Here is an 18,058-nt window from a genome sequence, read left to right on the forward strand (position 1 = left end):
TATATGCCAAAAGGACTTTTTAAACTTTGCTTATCGTGTTCACTATATAATAATAAAATTCAATATTATAATAAAAACAATTCCAAGACAGCAAAAGAAAAGACGATTGAAACAAAGAATATTACTAAAACTATGGCATAAGAAAATCTTTACAAACAAAGCAGATGAAATAGAAAATGCACTTGCAAAACTATTTTGACAAGGCAGTATTTCTTATACCCAACCAGAATACCCTGCAGAGACATTTTCACAGTACCTTGATGGGAAGATTTTGCCCATTACTCTCAGCAGAGCAGTTTCTGGACAAGCTGTGAGTGTTTGGTGCATAGCCATGCTGAGACCCATAACTCTTATGTTTTTTCTGTTTTCATTGTTCACATCGACTTCAACTAATACGACATCTTTGTCACCATAATGGAGAATAAAAGTGCCATTAGCGCTCTTCCCTCCATATATTTTTCCAGCTACTTGGACCTGCAAAAGAAAAAGATCAACCGCAAAAGATCTACCGTATATACTCGGATACAAGTCGACCTCATGTATAAGTCGACCCCAATATTTGACCCTCAAAAGCTGGAATTTTCCAACTATTCATGTATAAGTCTACCCAGCAAAGTTAATGGCTGTCCTTGGGGATCAGGATGGGTTAATGGCTGCACTGCATAAAGTAGTGTAGTCAATAACCCCTCCTGGCCCACCAAGTACAGCAAATAACTCCTCCAGGACACACATGCAGCCATTAGCCCTCTGCTTGTAACTCCCTCCCACCCACCATCACCCATGGGAGCAGTCTGTCTGCATTTCCCCCCACCCACCATCACCCATGGGAGCCATCTGCCTGTATTTCCCCCCACCCACCATCACCCATGGGAGCCATCTGCCTGTATTTCCCCCCACCCACCATCACACGTGGGAGCCATCTGCCTGTATTTCCCCCCACCCACCATCACCCGTGGCAGCCATCTGCCTGTATTTCCCCCCACCCACCATCACCCGTGGGAGCCATCTGCCTGTATTTCCCCCCACCCACCATCACCCGTGGGAGCCATCTGCCTGTATTTACCCCCACCCACCATCACCCATGGGAGCCGTCTGCTTGTATTTCCCGCCTCCGTCCCTCCCACCCACCATTATCCAAAGAGAGCTGTCTGCTTGTATTCCCCCCCTCGCTCTGTGTAATCCTATGCAGAGTGATTAGCGCAGCAGAAGCCGTCACTCACCATCAGTGGGCACACCGTCCTCCCTTCTCCCTTCACTCGTGCTGACCTTTGTGCTTTAGCGTAGCTCCGTCTTCTGACATCGGGAGGCGGGGCTATGCATGGAGGTCAGCGCGAGTGAAGGGAGAAGGGAGGAGGACGGTACGCCCACTGATGGTGAGTGACGGCTTCTGCTGCGCTAATCACTCTGCATAGGATTACACAGCGCGAGGGGGGAAATACACGCAGAGGCTCCCTTTGGGTAATGGTGGGTGGGAGGGAGGGGGACATTTTAGCACACTCGCTATTGCAGCACAGCCAGGAGGAAGAGCGAGAACCCCCCCCCCCCCCCCATACCAGCTATAAGTGGAGAACTTTAGGACTACTCATGTATAAGGCGACCCCCCACTTTTATACAGTGAGTCAGTCCTAAATTTCTCGACTTATAGCCGAGTATATACGGTATTTAAAAACATGAGCATTAACCATTTAAGAATGATCAATACCTTCAGCTGGCAGATATTCCACTTATGCCCGAATGGACACACTTTTGCTATTTTTGCATAACAACCAAAAATTTATATTTTGTAGTGATCATCCATAAAACATGCTAGACTTTATTGTACTTAATTTTACACTGGCACCTCTGGCGTCTGAACATGATGGAATATGCCACTAATGAATCCATATACTGAGTAAAACGCAAAGTGGTCTTCCACTTCATGCAAGAAATATCTTGTATAAAATATGAGGTATTATGTAGGAGGATGGAGAGTCTAAAGAACTCCACGTTTCATAAGAGTGGGCACTGATAAACTGCTGTAGCTCCCCGTTTATTAGGCTTTAAGCAAACCTGAAGTGAAAATCAACTTATCAGAATATTATTATTATTATTATTTATTGTATTTATAAAGCGCCAACATATTACGCAGCGCTGAACATTAATTTAGGTTACAGACAATATTTAGGGGTGATATGACAATACAGGAATACAAGAAAACCAGATCACACAGCACAGTATGAGTACAAGGTAATGCTTAGTCAGTCACTGGATGAAGCATGGAGATTAGGCAAGTTAGGTTCACTCAAATGCATGGCATGGGTTCACAGTAATGGAGGTGCCAGATCAGGTAGGACACAAAAGGAGGAGGACCCTGCCCAAAGGCTTACAATCTAGAGGGAGAGGTAAGGACACGAATGGTAGGGGACCAGAGTTCAGCTGTAGGTTTAGAGCACTTGTGAGGGGTAGTAGGCCAGAGTGAAAAGGTGAGTTTTGAGGGCTTTCTTGAAGATGTTGAAGGAGGGGGCTGCCCTAATGGGTGGAGGTAGGGAGTTCCATAGTGTTGGAGCAGCTCTTGAGAAGTCCTGGAGGCGTGCATGGGACTGGGTGATGCGGGGGGCGGTTAGGCGAAGTGCATTGGAAGAGTGGAGTGAGCGGCTAGGTGTGTACCTCTGAGTAAGAAATGTAGGTTGGACAGGTTTTGTGGACAGATTTGTAGGTCAGACACAGTATCTTGAATCTGATTCTGGACTGGATAGGAAGCCAGTGGAGGGATTCTAGGAGGGGATCTGCCGTGGTGGAGCGATGGGAGCAGTGGATAATTCTGGCTGCCGCATTCATGATGGACTGCAGTGGGGCTGTTCGGGTCATAGGGAGACCAGACAGCAGGGCATTGCAGTAGTCAAGGCGGGAAATTATGAGGGCATGGATGAGGAGTTTGGTGGTGGCAGAGGTCAGGAAAGGAATCTTACAGATGTTACGAAGGTGGAAGTTGCAGGACTTTGTGAGGTTTTGGATGTGGGAAGTGAAGGAGAGTGCGGAGTCCAGGGTGACACCCAGACAACGGGCTTGAGAGGTAGGGCGAATGGTAGTGTGGTTAACAGTGACATGCACATCTGGGAGGTTCGTGGATGGCCGGGGTGGGAAGATCATAAATTCCGTTTTGTCTAGATTTAGTTTCAGGAACCTAGCAGACATCCAGGAGGAGATGGCGGATAGACAGGAGGAGACCTTGTCCATGGTAGTGGTGGATATGTCAGGGGTGTGGAGGTAGATCTGGGTGTCATCTGCATACAGATGGTAGTTAAAACCCATGGAGGAGATAACCTTGCCAATGGAGGATGTGTATAGGGTGAACTAAAAATTAAACATAGAACTGAGTCTCATATTTGTATGTCCAGTTTAAGTGGTTCATTTTAAATCTTCATTGTGAAAAACAGCAGTGATAAATCTGCCTTGCTAAATTGAAAAATAGAGAAACAATACAACAAACAGAAATAATGACCTTTGAAGTTTCCAGCACTAAAACCTTCTTCAGAAAAATGTTCCCACTCTTTCTCTGCTGTTTTGACTTCTATTAACTTTTCAGGAAACGATTGTTGAGCAAGCTCATTTACATAAAAAAACAACTCCAATTATTAGCTCTGGTTGCACAGAAAAACAGGGACTTCATACAATTTCTTAGCAGGGTTAGTACTACATGTGCCTATTTTTATCTCATCATGTAATTTCAAGTATGCTTTAAAGGAGTACTGTAGGGTAGAGGCCTGCAGCGGGTCGGGTATCCGCGGGTTACCCGAAATGCGGGTCGGGTACCCGCGGGTTACCCGAAATGCGGGTCGGGAGCGGGTACCCAAATTGATTCGAGGGTCGGGTCGCGGGTAGCAAGTTGCGGGTCGGGTGTCGTTGGTATTCAAAACAAGCATACGATAATTCTGTATCTTTTGCCTTCCCAAAATCTGTGATGAATGCTGGCACCAGAATACTTTCTTGCTGGCTTGTTTACTGCTTCTCATCTTTAATGCCAGCAGACTCCTTACTGCTCTCAAGCTGACACCTCCCTTCCTCCCATACTAGTGCATATAACTGGGAACATGCCAGTGTGAGATTGAAAATGTGTTTTTCATAAATGGCCAGAAATCACTGGGGCATGCTCTGTTAGAGGAAAAGGTGTGATAGGAAAGCTCTGTCTGTTAGTTACTGGGGATATATGATAGGACAAGAACTAGAGAATGTTCAGGCAGTTCTCTAAAGGGAGGGAGGAGGCACAGAAGCACATGCCACATGTGACAAGATGTGCTGGCAGACAGTGTAGCTGCATCCACAGTCATCTAGCACACACAGTTATGTGTTTGCTGCATATGACAAGAATAATTAAATACAGGATTTTATTATCAGACAGGTACAAGACAACGGGGCAGATTTATCAACACAAGTGCAGGAAAAGTGGAGGAAAATCTATTGTAAAAGTAAAACAATTGATGTGTGTGCTTTTGGTTGTGATACATCTGCTCCAATTAACTTTGATTCTGATTGGTAAGTCCTGAGTAGGTGTGCATACACAGTATATTTGTTCTCCCTCCTTAAAAGCCTTGTTGTACTATTATGCAATCCTGATTTTATAAATGAATTACCATTTATTTTGCTGTTGAGCTGCTGTAATGAAGAAAAGATAATTTAGGATGTATATACACATCCAATTTGGATTGGCCAATTATCTCCCAATTTTGCATCTCCCATGTAGTATGAGAGATTACCTACTCAATTTGATCATGGTCGTTACAGCCGCACGACGCAAAGCCTAGTCCACCTAATCGCACACACTCTTACCCACGTTGTTGCAAGGTAAGTTAATTTTGGCACATAACAATATTTTTTCTTAAGCCTATATGTTTTTGCACAGGTAGATCTGCCAAGCACCTTCATTCAGCAGTAGCTCATCATTAACACATAAAGGTTCTAACAGAAGTAATTGCACTTTGGGTGCACACACACACACAAACAATTCTGATTGGCCGATTTCGATTGGCCCTCATACTACATGGAGGATCAAGATTGTGTGTGTATATACACCCTTAAATCTGAAAATTATTTACATGAGCCTGGACGCAGTGTCTATTCCTTGCAACTCATAGCTGCAGTGGTGGAAGTGTCACCCTGGCCACCACACTGCATGCTGGGAGATGTAGTACATTAATGTGCCTACATCTCCTGTGATTATATTAATGTACTACGTCTCCCAGTGTGCATTGCAGTGGCCAGGGGGCCGGGAAACTTCCACTAGATGTAGTGTAGATGGGGAGCAGCCTACATCATACAGGGACAGAAATGTGGTGCTCTGCTATTTGCTGTTTGAGCAGGATTGTTACTTCTCGTTTTTATTGATTTTAATAAGAGTAAAAAAAAAAAATCTTTAAAACACTTCTTTGGCTTTGGTTTATGTATAAAAAAAAGGTTTTATTTACTTTACAGCTCCCCAATGTTGCTTTAAATGTGCACTTTAGAAGAAAATGGAAAAAGCGGGTTGAGGGTCGCAGGTCGGGTAGCGGGCTGCGGGTCGGGTGCGGGTATCAAATTCACCTGAAAGCGGGTTGCGGGTCGGGTGCGGGTAGCAGGTCTGCGGGTATGAAAAATTGGACCCGCACAGGCCTCTACTGTAGGGGGGTAGGGGGGAAAAGAGTTGAACTTATCTTGGACTTCTAATGGTCCCCCGCAGACGTCCTGTGCCAGCGCAGCCACTCACCGACGCTCCGGTCCCCGCCTCCAGTTCACTTCTGGGTTTTCCAACTTTAAAGTCGGAAATGCACTGCGCCTGCGCAGCCGCGCCCTCGCTCCTGCTGACATCACCAGCAGTGTATTGCGCAGGCCCAGTACAGTCTGCACCTGCGCAGTATGCTCCTGGTGACGTCAGCTGGAACGAGCGAGGACACGGCCGTGCAGGCTGAGTGGTTTTCCAACTTTAAAGTTGGAAATCCCAGAAGTGAACTGGAGGCAGGGACCGGAGCATCGGTGAGTGGCTACATGGGCACAGGACGTCTGCGGGGGACCATTTGAAGCCCCAGGTAAGTTCAACTCTTTTTCCCCCTACTCTCCTACAGTAGTCCTTTAAGCAACTTAATGACAGTTAAAAACACATGAAACAATATCTGATGAGTAGAAAATGATTACCAGCTAGTTCAGCGAGGAAGCAGCTCCTACAAGCTTCATTCAAACCTATTTCATAATATAAAGCTAAATAGAGGAGCAAAAGGGTACGGACAAGAAAAAATGTATTTATAGATGATCTTTATAGATGATCTGCAATTACCAATATGTTATGCTCATTAGTTCATGACTTAATCAAGTATTTCAAATAAACTAAAATCATATCCTTCCTGATAAGATATCTGTTTCAAAATGTCACTCTGGGTCGTGTAATTTTCTGCTATATCTCTTATTTAAAAAATGCCCCTTAGTTATGTTAATAAAGATCAAATTCATATCTTTGGTTTTGTCCTCTTTCTGTCACGCCCACCTAATATGAAGATGTGTCTATAGCACCCCTTTTGTATTTACTTATTAGGGTCAGCTAAGTAAATGGTCACACTACAGCCTGATTCTTTCTAGTTTCTAGCATGAACACAGTATATAGTCTGTCTTGGTGTAGTCCCAGCACCCAGGTCACTCCACAAATACCTGTATTGCATGTAGCAGTGATGGCTCCGTGGTTCTATATATAAATCCAAAATAATAATAATACTTTTGGCAACAGAACTTTGTGCACTCTGGGTAGTGTTGGGGTAGTGTTGCCTCAAGATTGTTCAGAAACCTGTGAAGTTGCAGCAAATCCATGTGTATCCATGTCATGCCCCTGTACCTGTACACCCACAGTGGTGCTATGCCACTGTATTATTGCACTCACTATTCTCTACATACCGAGCATGCAAAGCAAGTGTTTACTGCTATTTCTGTGCATGGCATCAGAATATGTTGCTCCACCTGGCTTGTACGGTACCTTAAGGTCTTGAGGGATTCTCCACTGATATGGATGTGTGAAGTGAGAGTAAAATCCCATCTGATTCAGTGATCTATTATACTGAGCATCCAGCTAAAAGAAAAATAAACACAATTACTAGTTCATTTTCAGGTACAATATAGCATCGCAAGAAGTCTTTAGAAATTTTTCTGTGAAAAGCAAAAATTGCATTCATAAAAATCAATGCATTGTTATAGCTAACTTATTAAAAAACAAAGAAAGTTGTAGCAAAAATTTAGTACTGTAGTTATGCAGAGCAAATATAAAGGGTTTAAATGTTAAAGGGAAATTCCACTGCTATAAAATTGTGATAAATATAGATCAGTGCTGCATAAGTCTTTTTGTACATTAACCCTTTCCAGTTGTGTTTCCCGATCACCCACATCCTCCCAAGCACCCTGGCGCTCCACCACCTTGCACGAGTGCCAGCATAATTTGGGTATCACTGGTTATTACCCGGTGTTCGGTGCTGCTACAGAGGACCCAATATGGCAGTGACGTCCCCATGATCAGCAAAAATGAGGCAGAGCAATGGTAAGATAGCGGGCGCAGTAGCACATGACGTCAGCGATGACCGGAGCATCAGACATAGTCTGATATTTAGATCAGAATAAGATTTCACTGTGCCGGATTTTATCAGCAATGACAGCAACAGCCCCATCTAGTGGCAGCCAGGTTTTCCTGTGTGCTATGTGGGAAAATGCGAATGTTGGGCATAGTCTGACATAGGATTGAAAAGGGTTATAGTTATTAAAATTACCTTTTCATTTTACATGGCACTTCATCCTCTGTGTTCTCCCTTTTTCTGAAGGTCCTGCTTTGCATGAACAGTTAAGTGATCTGCCATACTGGCAGGTAGTCAGCAAGAAAAAGGCCAGTGAGTGAGGCTCTTCTTCCCTGAAAATCATTCCAGCCTACATGGCTGTCTGCAACTTTTTAAAACATCACTCCACCCAGGAAAAGAAACCAGCCACCTCCTCACCTCCATTCTCCTACACAGAGATAGTGGTAGTTTGAGGGTGGAATGTTTGTGCTATCTGGGTCACTTCCAAACCCAAGATCAAAATAAACTGATGGAATAAATAACCATCTGCTTGCTCCTAAAAATTACCTTTTTTTCAAAACACCACAGCTTTATTTCCTGTGTAAGACCATGACTGATACAGACTTTCAGTGTCCCAGAAGCTAAAATACAGTGGCTTGCAAAAGTATTCGGCCCCCTTGAAGTTTTCCACATTTTGTCACATTACTGCTACAAACATGAATCAATTTCATTGGAATTCCACGTGAAAGACCAATACAAAGTGATCGACACGTGAGAAGTGGAACGAAAATCATACATGATTCCAAACATTTTTTACAAATCAATAACTGCAAAGTGGGGTGTGCGTAATTATTCAGCCCCCTTTGTTCTGAGTGCAGTCAGTTGCCCATAGACATTGCCTGATGAGTGCTAATGACTAAATAGAGTGCACCTGTGCGTAATCTAATGTCAGTACAAATACAGCTGCTCTGTGGCAGCCTCAGAGGTTGTCTAAGAGAATCTTGGGAGCAACAACACCATGAAGTCCAAAGAACACACCAGACAGGTCAGGGATAAAGTTATTGAGAAATTTAAAGCAGGCTTAGGCTACAAAAAGATTTCCAAAGCCTTGAACATCCCACGGAGCACTGTTCAAGCAATCATTCAGAAATGGAAGGAGTATGGCACAACTGTAAACCTACCAAGACAAGGCCGTCCACATAAACTCACAGGCCGAACAAGGAGAGCCCTGATCAGAAATGCAGTCAAGAGGCCCATGGTGACTTTGGATGAGCTGCAGAGATCTACAGCTCAGTTGGGGGAATCTGTCCATAGGACAACTATTAGTCGTGCACTGCACAAAGTTGGGTCTATGGAAGAGTGACAAAAAGAAAGCCATTGTCAACAGAAAAGCATAAGAAGTCCCATTTGCAGTTTGCCAAAAGCCATGTGGGGGACACAGCAAACATGTGGAAGAAGGTGCTCTGGTCGGATGAGACCAAAATGGAACTTTTTGGCCAAAATGCAAAACGCTATGTGTGGCAGAAAACTAATACTGCACATCACTCAGAACACACCATCCCCACTGTCAAATATCGTGGTGGCAGCATCATGCTCGGGGGTTGCTTCTCTTCAGCAGGGACAGGGAAGCTGGTCAAGGTTGATGAGAAGATGGATGGAGCCAAATACAGGGCAAACTTGGAAGAAAACCTCTTGGAGTCTGCAAAAGACTTGAGACTGGGGCGGAGGTTCACCTTCCAGCAGGACAACAATACTAAACATAAAGCCAAGGAAACAATGGAATGGTTTAAAACAAAACATATCCATGTATTAAAATGGCCCAGTCAAAGTCCAGATCTAAATCCAATCGAGAATCTGCTGCAAGATCTGAAAACTGCTGTTCACAAACGCTGTCCATCTAATCTGACTGAGCTGGAGCTGTTTTGCAAAGAAGAATGGGCAGGATTTCAGTCTCTAGATGTGTAAAGCTGGTAGAGACATACCCTAGAGCCTAGGTTCTCAACGTGTGGTACGCGTACCCCAGGGGGTACTTCTGATGGTTCCAGGGGGTACTCGGGCTTGATATACTTAACCAAGAATAACAAATTTAGAGTTTTAGAAAATGATAAATCTTATTTAAACAACACCAAATTAGTATCTTAGCTAATTAAAAGCAATAGTAAATGCTTGGAAATTGGTTAGAACCAAGTTTCATGTACTACAAATAAATATATTTGTAAAGGGGGTACTTGTGATAATGTTTACTATGCTAGGGGGTACTTGGTGAGTACAGTGTTTTAAAAGGGGTACATACCAATAAAATGTTGAGAAACACTGCCCTAGAGGACTGGCAGCTGTAATTGCAGCAAAAGGTGGTTCTACAAAGTATTGACTTAGGGGCCTGAATAATTACGCACACCCCACTTTGCAGTTATTGATTTGTAAAAAATGTTTGGAATAATGTATGATTTTCGTTCCACTTCTCACGTGTACACCACTTTGTATTGGTCTTTCATGTGCAATTCCAATAAAATTGATTCATGTTTGTGGCAGTAATGTGACAAAATGTGGAAAACTTCAAGGGGGCCGAATACTTTTGCAAGCCACTGTATATGAACTATTGACCGTTTTTATCTCTACCCTGCACTCAGAAGCTATTCTCTGCAAGGAAAGTGTTTTTTAGCTGTAATTCCTTATTAGGAAGAATTATGCTAAGTCCAACTAAGTACGCCAGGACTGGAGAGAAACTGTTGCGTGCATACCTGATGTTTAAAGGACAACTAAAGCGAGAGGGTTTTGGAGACTGCCATATTTATTTCCATATAAGCAATACCAGTTGCCTGGCTCTCCTGCTGATCCTCTGCCTCTAATACTTTTAGCCATAACCCCTGAACAAGCATGCAGCAGATCAGGTGTTTCTGACAATAATGTCAGATCTGACAAGATTAGCTGCATGCTTGTTTCTGGTGTTATTCAGACACTACTGCAGGGAAATAGACCAGCAGGGCTGGCAGGCAACTGGTATTGATTAAAAGGAAATAAATATGGCAGCCTCCGTATACCTCTTACTTCAGTTCCCCTTTAAGTCTTTCAGGCTGAAAAAATAATAAAAGGAACACAGCATAGGTATTTGTATGCTTGGCACTGTATATACATGTCTATCTCATCATGTGACATGTCCCCTGGGGTAACCTTTTAATTACCAGTAGAACTAGGTTTCACAAAAAAACATCCATATAAAAATCAGTTATCTCACTTCTACCAGGGGCTTTTAATGGATTTTCATAATAAGGTAAGCTTTAATTAACACAATGCTTTGTGGATAGCTTATTTCACATTGATAGGAATGAGTACCAGTATTAATAGGTGGGCTGTTCTTGTAGCATGTTCTGTGGAGGAAATTGTGATATAAGATCACAACAGCATAGCAGTTTATGGAATACTGACCTGTAAAGTATGATTTGTGTTGATTATAACTTTTCCACGTAAACCATGATCAAAGCTATCTTGCCTGTTTTCCCCAGAGAAAATCTCTCCATTGAAAGTCAAGCTACGTGGGAACCTAAGCTATGGTGAAATATAAAACAAATGCAAAAGAAAACTGTGAACACTGTATATTAGGTTACATTACTAATACATATTGAAGGTGATATAATGGAATGAAAAGTAAATTCAGTCTTGCAAGCATAATTACTAATTCACAAAACTCCAAGCCATCCTGACTAAAATATGATGTGATAAAGAGTATTATAGGTGGCACTGGAGGTACGAAAATTGGATATTTTGGCTCATCTTAATCTGTTCCTTCGTTTGTAGGGATTCCCCATAAAGATCCCCCAATAGTGAATATATAAAAAGTGAAACTAGTAAAATGTAGCCTTGATCTTGTTGTTATTTTCCTATACACAGATAAATATAATAAAAATATCCCAAATATGATGTTCATAAAGAGAACTCCAAATAAAATGCGCACATAAAACACAATTTATAAATGATAGGTTTTGCTGATAATGTAGCGAGCTACAAATTTTGCAAACTATAAATACAGGTTAACAGATTGAACTGGATATTACAAACGATGAAATGTCTGATATAAGATGGTATATTCTACAGTAGCTGAATGTGAACAGGGGGGCTGAGATTTTTACACAGATTACATACTCTTTGGTCAAAGGCAGATGAATAGATTGTCAATAAGAGGTTAGTAGAGTTTTTCATTTTATGGTATGCTAGACTGTAGTTCTGATTTAAATTAATTATTATACAGTTGGAGTTCATGCTTTCTATTAGTATTATTCAATTCATGAAATTAGTATAATTAAATTAATCAAAAAAATTAAATGTTCATCGGTTGTTTTCCCCACTTGTTAAAGGACAATTAAATCCAAAACAAAAGATGGCAAATTCTAATACCAATCAGGTTAATAAGATATAAATCAGAGTAGCATTGAGAGTGTCAGCGTTGTGAGATAAGCAAGGTTTAATGAAGACCATCAATTTGTTTACCTCTAACACAAGCATTTAGAGTATTTCCCACAGTAAAAACATTAATTCTAAAAGTTCGAATTTTTCAAGGAGTTCATGATTTATATATATAAAAAAAACAAAAACGGGAAATGATTGGAACATCTCTTTCTGATGATGTATAAACCAATGAAGTTTACCTGGAAAGCATGGGTCAAGTCCATTCGCATGGATTGCCACAATTCTTTTTTGTTAGACTTTTTCTCAAATTTCCCAGTGAGGCCAAATATATCTTTCTTGTTTGCTTTAATAGTTGCTTCAACTTCATGTTTACCCTGTTACAATATAAAAAGTCACAGTTTTGTTTTGAGATTGCATTTATTGAAAATCCTGCATTAAAATGTAATAAAGTTGAAAACTGGATGGTTACAATATTGTCAAATTAAAACAAGTGCTTTTAGTTAAACAGCACTGTAAAATCATTTGATTAACATGTTGATAAAAAAGTGAGGTGGGCAAAGACATCTCTTTTCAGTGTTATCTTTACTGGCCTATTATCCTAATTAGACAAATGCACCACAATATTGTGGCTATAATACTGGTCTGTGTTATCAGAGCCATGACTACAAGAAAATTCTGGTATCTGTTATCCTTCACCAACACCCTCTTTTTTTCCTCAATTCAATTTAAATTAAGCATAATGTAAAATGATCATTCTAAGATAAAACATATCTTTAGATGGCCCGAACCTCCGAGTTTCGGTACGCAAAAGTTTGGTTCGCGCGAACTTTCGCGAACCGCAATAGACTTCAATAGGGAGGCGAACTTTAAAAACTAGAAAAATTTATGCTGGCCACAAAAGTGATGGAAAAGATGTTTCAAGGGGTCTAACACCTAGAGGGGGGCATGGCGGAGTAGGATAGATGCCAAAAGTCACGGGGAAAAATGTGGATTGGACGCAAAGCAGCGTTTTAAGGGCAGAAATCACATTGAATGCTAAATTGCAGGCCTAAAGTGCTTAGAACATCTTGCATGTGTATACATCAATCAGGGAGTGTAATTAGAGTACTGCTTCACACTGACACACCAAACTCACTGTGTAACGCACTGCAAACAGCTGTTTGTGTTGTGACGGCCGTGCAGGACTGGTGCGCACCATGGCGAGAGTGCAGGCCGTGGTGGTTTTCAAGCCCATATGGTTGCCGGGCTGAGGTAGCTGAATGACAGAACAGTGACTGTCTAGCTGCTCAAATTTGGTCTGTCCACAATGAAGCAACGACCTTATCTTGGGTGTGCCCCCCCCCCCCCCCCCCCCCGAGACACTCATATAGCCGGCGGTCATTGCTTCATTGTGATACGCAAGCCCCTTCACCGCGGCAAGTTAATGATTATGAAGGGGAATTGGCACATGTACATGCCTTTTGTTTTGTTGTTGCAGCCAGAAAAATTATGCAGGCATCTACACGCACCAGAAAAATTAGTATAGCGGCCGCAAAAATTCAGGAATCCACCTGCAGTCCTGGACCCTGTTGGTGGTGGCAGAGAAGGCAGAGGTGTTGTGTGGGGAGCGACTTAGTCTTGGGGCAGGCAGTCACACGGCATGCAGGCAGAGATGCTGTGTGTGGGGACTGACTTAGTCTTGAGGCGGGCAGTAGGCCTCCGGGATCCATGCCTCATTCATTTTGATAAAGGTGAGGTACTGAATACTTTTGTGACTTAGGTGACTTCTCTTCTCAGTGACAATGCCTCCAGCTGCTCTGAAGGTCCTCTCTGACAGGACACTTGAGGCAGGGCAAGACAGCAGTTGGATGGCAAATTGGGACAGCTCTGGCCACAGGTCAAGCCTGCGCACCCTGTAGTCCAAGGGTTCACCGCTCTTTACAGTGTCTACATTCACACTTAAGGCCAGGTAGTCGGCTACCTGCCAGTCCAGGCGTTGGTGGAGGGTGGATCCAGGAGCGCTAAGTCGAGGCGTTGGACTAAAGAATGTTCACATGTCCGACATTACCATGAGATCACTGGAGCGTCCTGTCTTTGCCTAAGTGGACATGGGAGAAGGATTACTGGCAGTGGTATCTTTATTCCGTTGTGCTGTGACATCACCTATCACCCAAACGCACTGTAAAGCATAGTTGCCAGCTTGTTCTGCAAGTGCTGCATCCTTTCTGCCTTCAGGTGAGTTGGTAACATGTCCGCCACTTTGTGTCTATACCGAGGGTCTAGTATCGTGACCACCCAGTACAGCTCATTCCCCTTGAGTTTTTTTATACGGGGGTCCCTCAACAGGCTGGTTGATGTCAGGTAAGTCCTCCTCCTCCCCCCAGCCACGAACACTACCACAGGAACGTTGAGCAGCACAAGCCCCCTGCGACGCCTGCTGCGGTTGTTCTTCTGCCGTCATCTCCTCCTCCTCCTCCAAAGAAACACCTTCCTCATCATCCGAGTCTGACTCCTCTTCCCCACACGACTCTTCCTCCTCCTCCCCACTCTGTGCTGCCACAGGTGTTGCGGAAACATCTGGTTCTGATGAAAATTGCTCCCACAACTGTTCCTCCCATAACTATTCTTCTTCATGCTCCTCCACAGCTTGATCCACCACTCTACGCACGGAACACTCCTGGAAGTAAGCGTACGGGATCAAGTCGCTGATGGTGCCTTCACTGCAACTCACCAGGTTGGTCACCTCCTCAAACGGCCGCATGAGCCGGCATGCATTTCGCATCAGTGTCCAGTTCGGGGGCCAGAACATCCCCATCTCCCCAGATTGTGTCCTTGTACTGAAATTGTACAGGTACTGGGTGACGGCTTTTTCCTGTTCTAGCAGGCGAGGGAACATGACCAGGGTCGAATTTCAGCGAGTCGGGCTATCGTACATGAGGCGTCTCAGCGGCAACTTTTTTCTCTGCTGAATCTCGGCAAAGTGTGCCATGGCCTTGTAAGACTGCCTGAAATACCCACATAACTTCCTGGCCTGCTTCAGGACGTTCTCTAAGGCTGGGTACTTTGACACAAATCTTTGAATGACTAGATTCAGCACATGTGCCATGCAGGGTACATGTGTCAGCTTTCCCAAATTCAATGCGGAAATTAGATTGCTGCCGTTGTCACACACCACGTTGCCGATCTCCAGCTGGTGCGGGGTCAGCCACTGATCCACCTGTTTATTCAGAGCAGCCAGGAGAGCTGGTCCAGTGTTACTCTCCGCTTTGAGGCAGGACATGTCGAAGATGGCGTGACACCGTCGTACCTGACATGCAGCATAGGCCCTGGGGAGCTGGGGCTGTGTAGCTGGAGAGGAGATCGCAGCACCAGTAGAGTTGATCTAACACTAGTAGGTATATGCAGTAATGGGTATTACAATGTGCACCTGTCACAGACAGACAGGTACCAGACAGGCACAGTAACACTGTGTGCGCTAACGTAGGTGGGTGGGTGCACAGTGAACAACAGGTAGGTATATGCAGTGGGTATTACAATGTGCACCTGTCACACACAGACAGGTACCGGACGGGCACAGTGACGCTGCGTGTGCTCAGCTCACGTAGGTAGGTGGGTGTACTGTGAACAACAGGTAGGTAGGTATATGCAGTGATGAGTATTACAATGTGCACCTGTCACACACAGACAGGTACCGGACAGGCACAGTGACACTGCGTGTGCTCTTGTAGGTGGGTGGGTGCACAGTGAACAACAGGTAGGTATATGCAGTGGGTATTACAATGTGCACTTGTCACACACAGACAGGTACCGGACAGGCACAGTGAAACTGCGTGTGCTCATGTAGGTGGGTGGGTGCACAGTGAACATCAGGTAGGTATATGCAGTGGGTATTACAATGTGCACCTGTCACACACAGACAGGTACCGGACGGGCACAGTGATGCTGCGTGTGCTCAGCTCACGTAGGTAGGTGCACTGTGAACAACAGGTAGGTAGGTATATGCAGTGATGAGTATTACAATGTGCACCTGTCACACACAGACAGGTACCGGACAGGCACAGTGACACTGCGTGCACTCAGCTCACATAGGTAGGTGGGTGCACTGTGAACGACAGGTAGGTAGGTATATGCAGTGATGGGTATTACAATGTGCACCTGTCACACACAGACAGGTACCAGACAGGCACAGTGACACTACGTGCGCTCACGTAGGCGGGTGGGTGCACAGTGAATAACAGGTAGGTATATGCAGTGGGTATTACAATGTGCACCTGTCACACACACAGGTAGTAGTCACTGAATGTGCTGGGCCTGGCAGTGGCACACAGTAGGAATTACTAAGGCTGTCTATGCAACACAAGTGTCGGTGGGACACACACACAAAAAAAAAATAGATCACGAGAACAAGATTAACTCTCAAAAGAGCTGTTGTGGGGTCCTTTTTTAGCAATAAGTATCAGCAAGGAGCAAGCTAAGGAGCCTACAAGAGCCTAACTAGCTTTCCCTATGAGAGTCTGCAGCAGCTATCCCTTCACTAATTACTGCAGGCACACGAGTGAGTGAAAAGCCTGACGCTGCCTGCCTTTTATAAGGGGGGTGGGGCTCCAGGAGGGAGTGTAGCCTGATTGGCTACAATGTGCCTGCTGACTGTGATGTAGAGGGTCAAAGTTGACCCTCATGATGCACTATGGGGGCAAACCGAACTTCCGGAAAAGTTTGCGGTTCTCCGGGAACGCGAACCCCGGAAGTTCGCCGGGAACCGTTTGGGCCATCTCTAAACATATCTCAATTACCCATGCATACTCTTATATTATGTAAAATGAAAGAAGCTTTTTTCATCCTTAAGTTCTCATTTAAAGTGGAAATCCAATTTTTTCAAAGGGAGGATGAGAAGATTGACTTTAAGTCCTTTATGGCAAAAGAAGTGTTATGTCTTCACAAAAGAGAATTCATGGGCAGAAGGCAGCTTTTTTTATTTCTCCTAAAGTAGAACTAAACTAAGAAATTTCGCTCTGCTCTAAAAGATTAGCCACAGCAATTTCTTCATTACAATTTATGGAACCCCCAACACACCCTCTGAAGTTTTACTTGGTTTCGCTTTTGCAGAGTTCCCTGAAAGGGTTAATGCTCAGTGTTAACTATATGGAGAGATAGGGCCCATTTCCACTTGTGCGTTGCAATTCCAGTGCGGAAAACGCATGTGTGATTTCGCATGCGGATGCATTTTTGCGTGCGTTTTTCTATGCAATTTCGCATGCGCTTTGTGGCCAAACGTTTAACTATGTCAATGCTGGTGTGCTTTTTACATTGTTTTTACACAAAAACGCATGCGAAAACGCATAGAAAAACGCATGGCAAAAATGCATGCATTTTTCCTATTAATTACATTGTATGCGATTCGCACACCGATTTTTTCTGCACAGAAAAACGCTCAGAAATCCTGACAAGTGGAAACAGTCCCATCCACTTGTATTGTCTATGCGAATCTGCATGCAGGAAACGCATGCAAATTCGCTCTAGTGGAAATGGGCCCTTAAGAGCTCTCCTGCAGTCTATTCACAGTTGCTGATAACAACTAATTAGGCAGGTTGATCTACCTAAACAAACACACAACAGGGAGAAGTTTTTTCAGCAACTAAATGTGGAAAAAATACTTTTAATTGTGTGCTGTACAAGAGTTTGGGTCCACTTGAAAGGACAACTATCGCAAAAAAAAAAAAAAGTAAAATACATACATACATAAATGTGCATTTCTCCCAAATAATCTACACATTACTTTTTCTTCCCATAATTTCAGGTGTTAAAATTATGTACATCTATTTTAATGCTCTAAGCAAGTGAAAAATCATGTACAGTTGTCTATTGCTCCTGCCAGGTATCAAACACTGCAAGACAGAAATAAGAAATCCTATTTTAGGGTAGGTAAGTCTGGTGCCATGTTTCCCATCAGTGTAAGCAAGAAAATGTAGTGTTAATGCTACTTTATATTATCAGAGAGTAGATTACTGTACTACAGATACACTTTTTCAAAACAATTCAAGACTTTATCAGACAAAATAAATAATTAGTCTGTCCTCCTAGAGTCCTACTGAGGCAGAGACTTCAGCACAAGTTTTCTGACTTAGATGATTGTTTCAGGA

General features: G+C 43.5%; 1 protein-coding gene across 5 annotated transcripts in view; it reads right to left on the minus strand.

Moving 5' to 3' along the window:
* Positions 1 to 18,058, minus strand: part of LOC137524618 (uncharacterized) — a 571,079-nt gene that overhangs the window by 267,005 nt on the left and 286,016 nt on the right. For all 5 annotated transcript variants that reach the window (XR_011022737.1, XR_011022738.1, XM_068244694.1 and 2 more), the window contains exons 34-37: positions 12,179 to 12,313; positions 10,962 to 11,081; positions 6,971 to 7,063; positions 257 to 474 (exon numbers count right to left, since the gene is read on the minus strand). Coding sequence is in view for 3 of the 5 variants with exons in the window: in XM_068244694.1 (XP_068100795.1) it covers positions 257 to 474; positions 6,971 to 7,063; positions 10,962 to 11,081; positions 12,179 to 12,313 (566 nt within the window). In the remaining 2 variants the exon portion in view is untranslated. The remainder of the gene's footprint in view (positions 1 to 256; positions 475 to 6,970; positions 7,064 to 10,961; positions 11,082 to 12,178; positions 12,314 to 18,058) is intronic.

The sequence above is a fragment of the Hyperolius riggenbachi genome, chromosome 7, assembly GCF_040937935.1.
Source record: "Hyperolius riggenbachi isolate aHypRig1 chromosome 7, aHypRig1.pri, whole genome shotgun sequence".
Taxonomy (NCBI): domain Eukaryota; kingdom Metazoa; phylum Chordata; class Amphibia; order Anura; family Hyperoliidae; genus Hyperolius; species Hyperolius riggenbachi.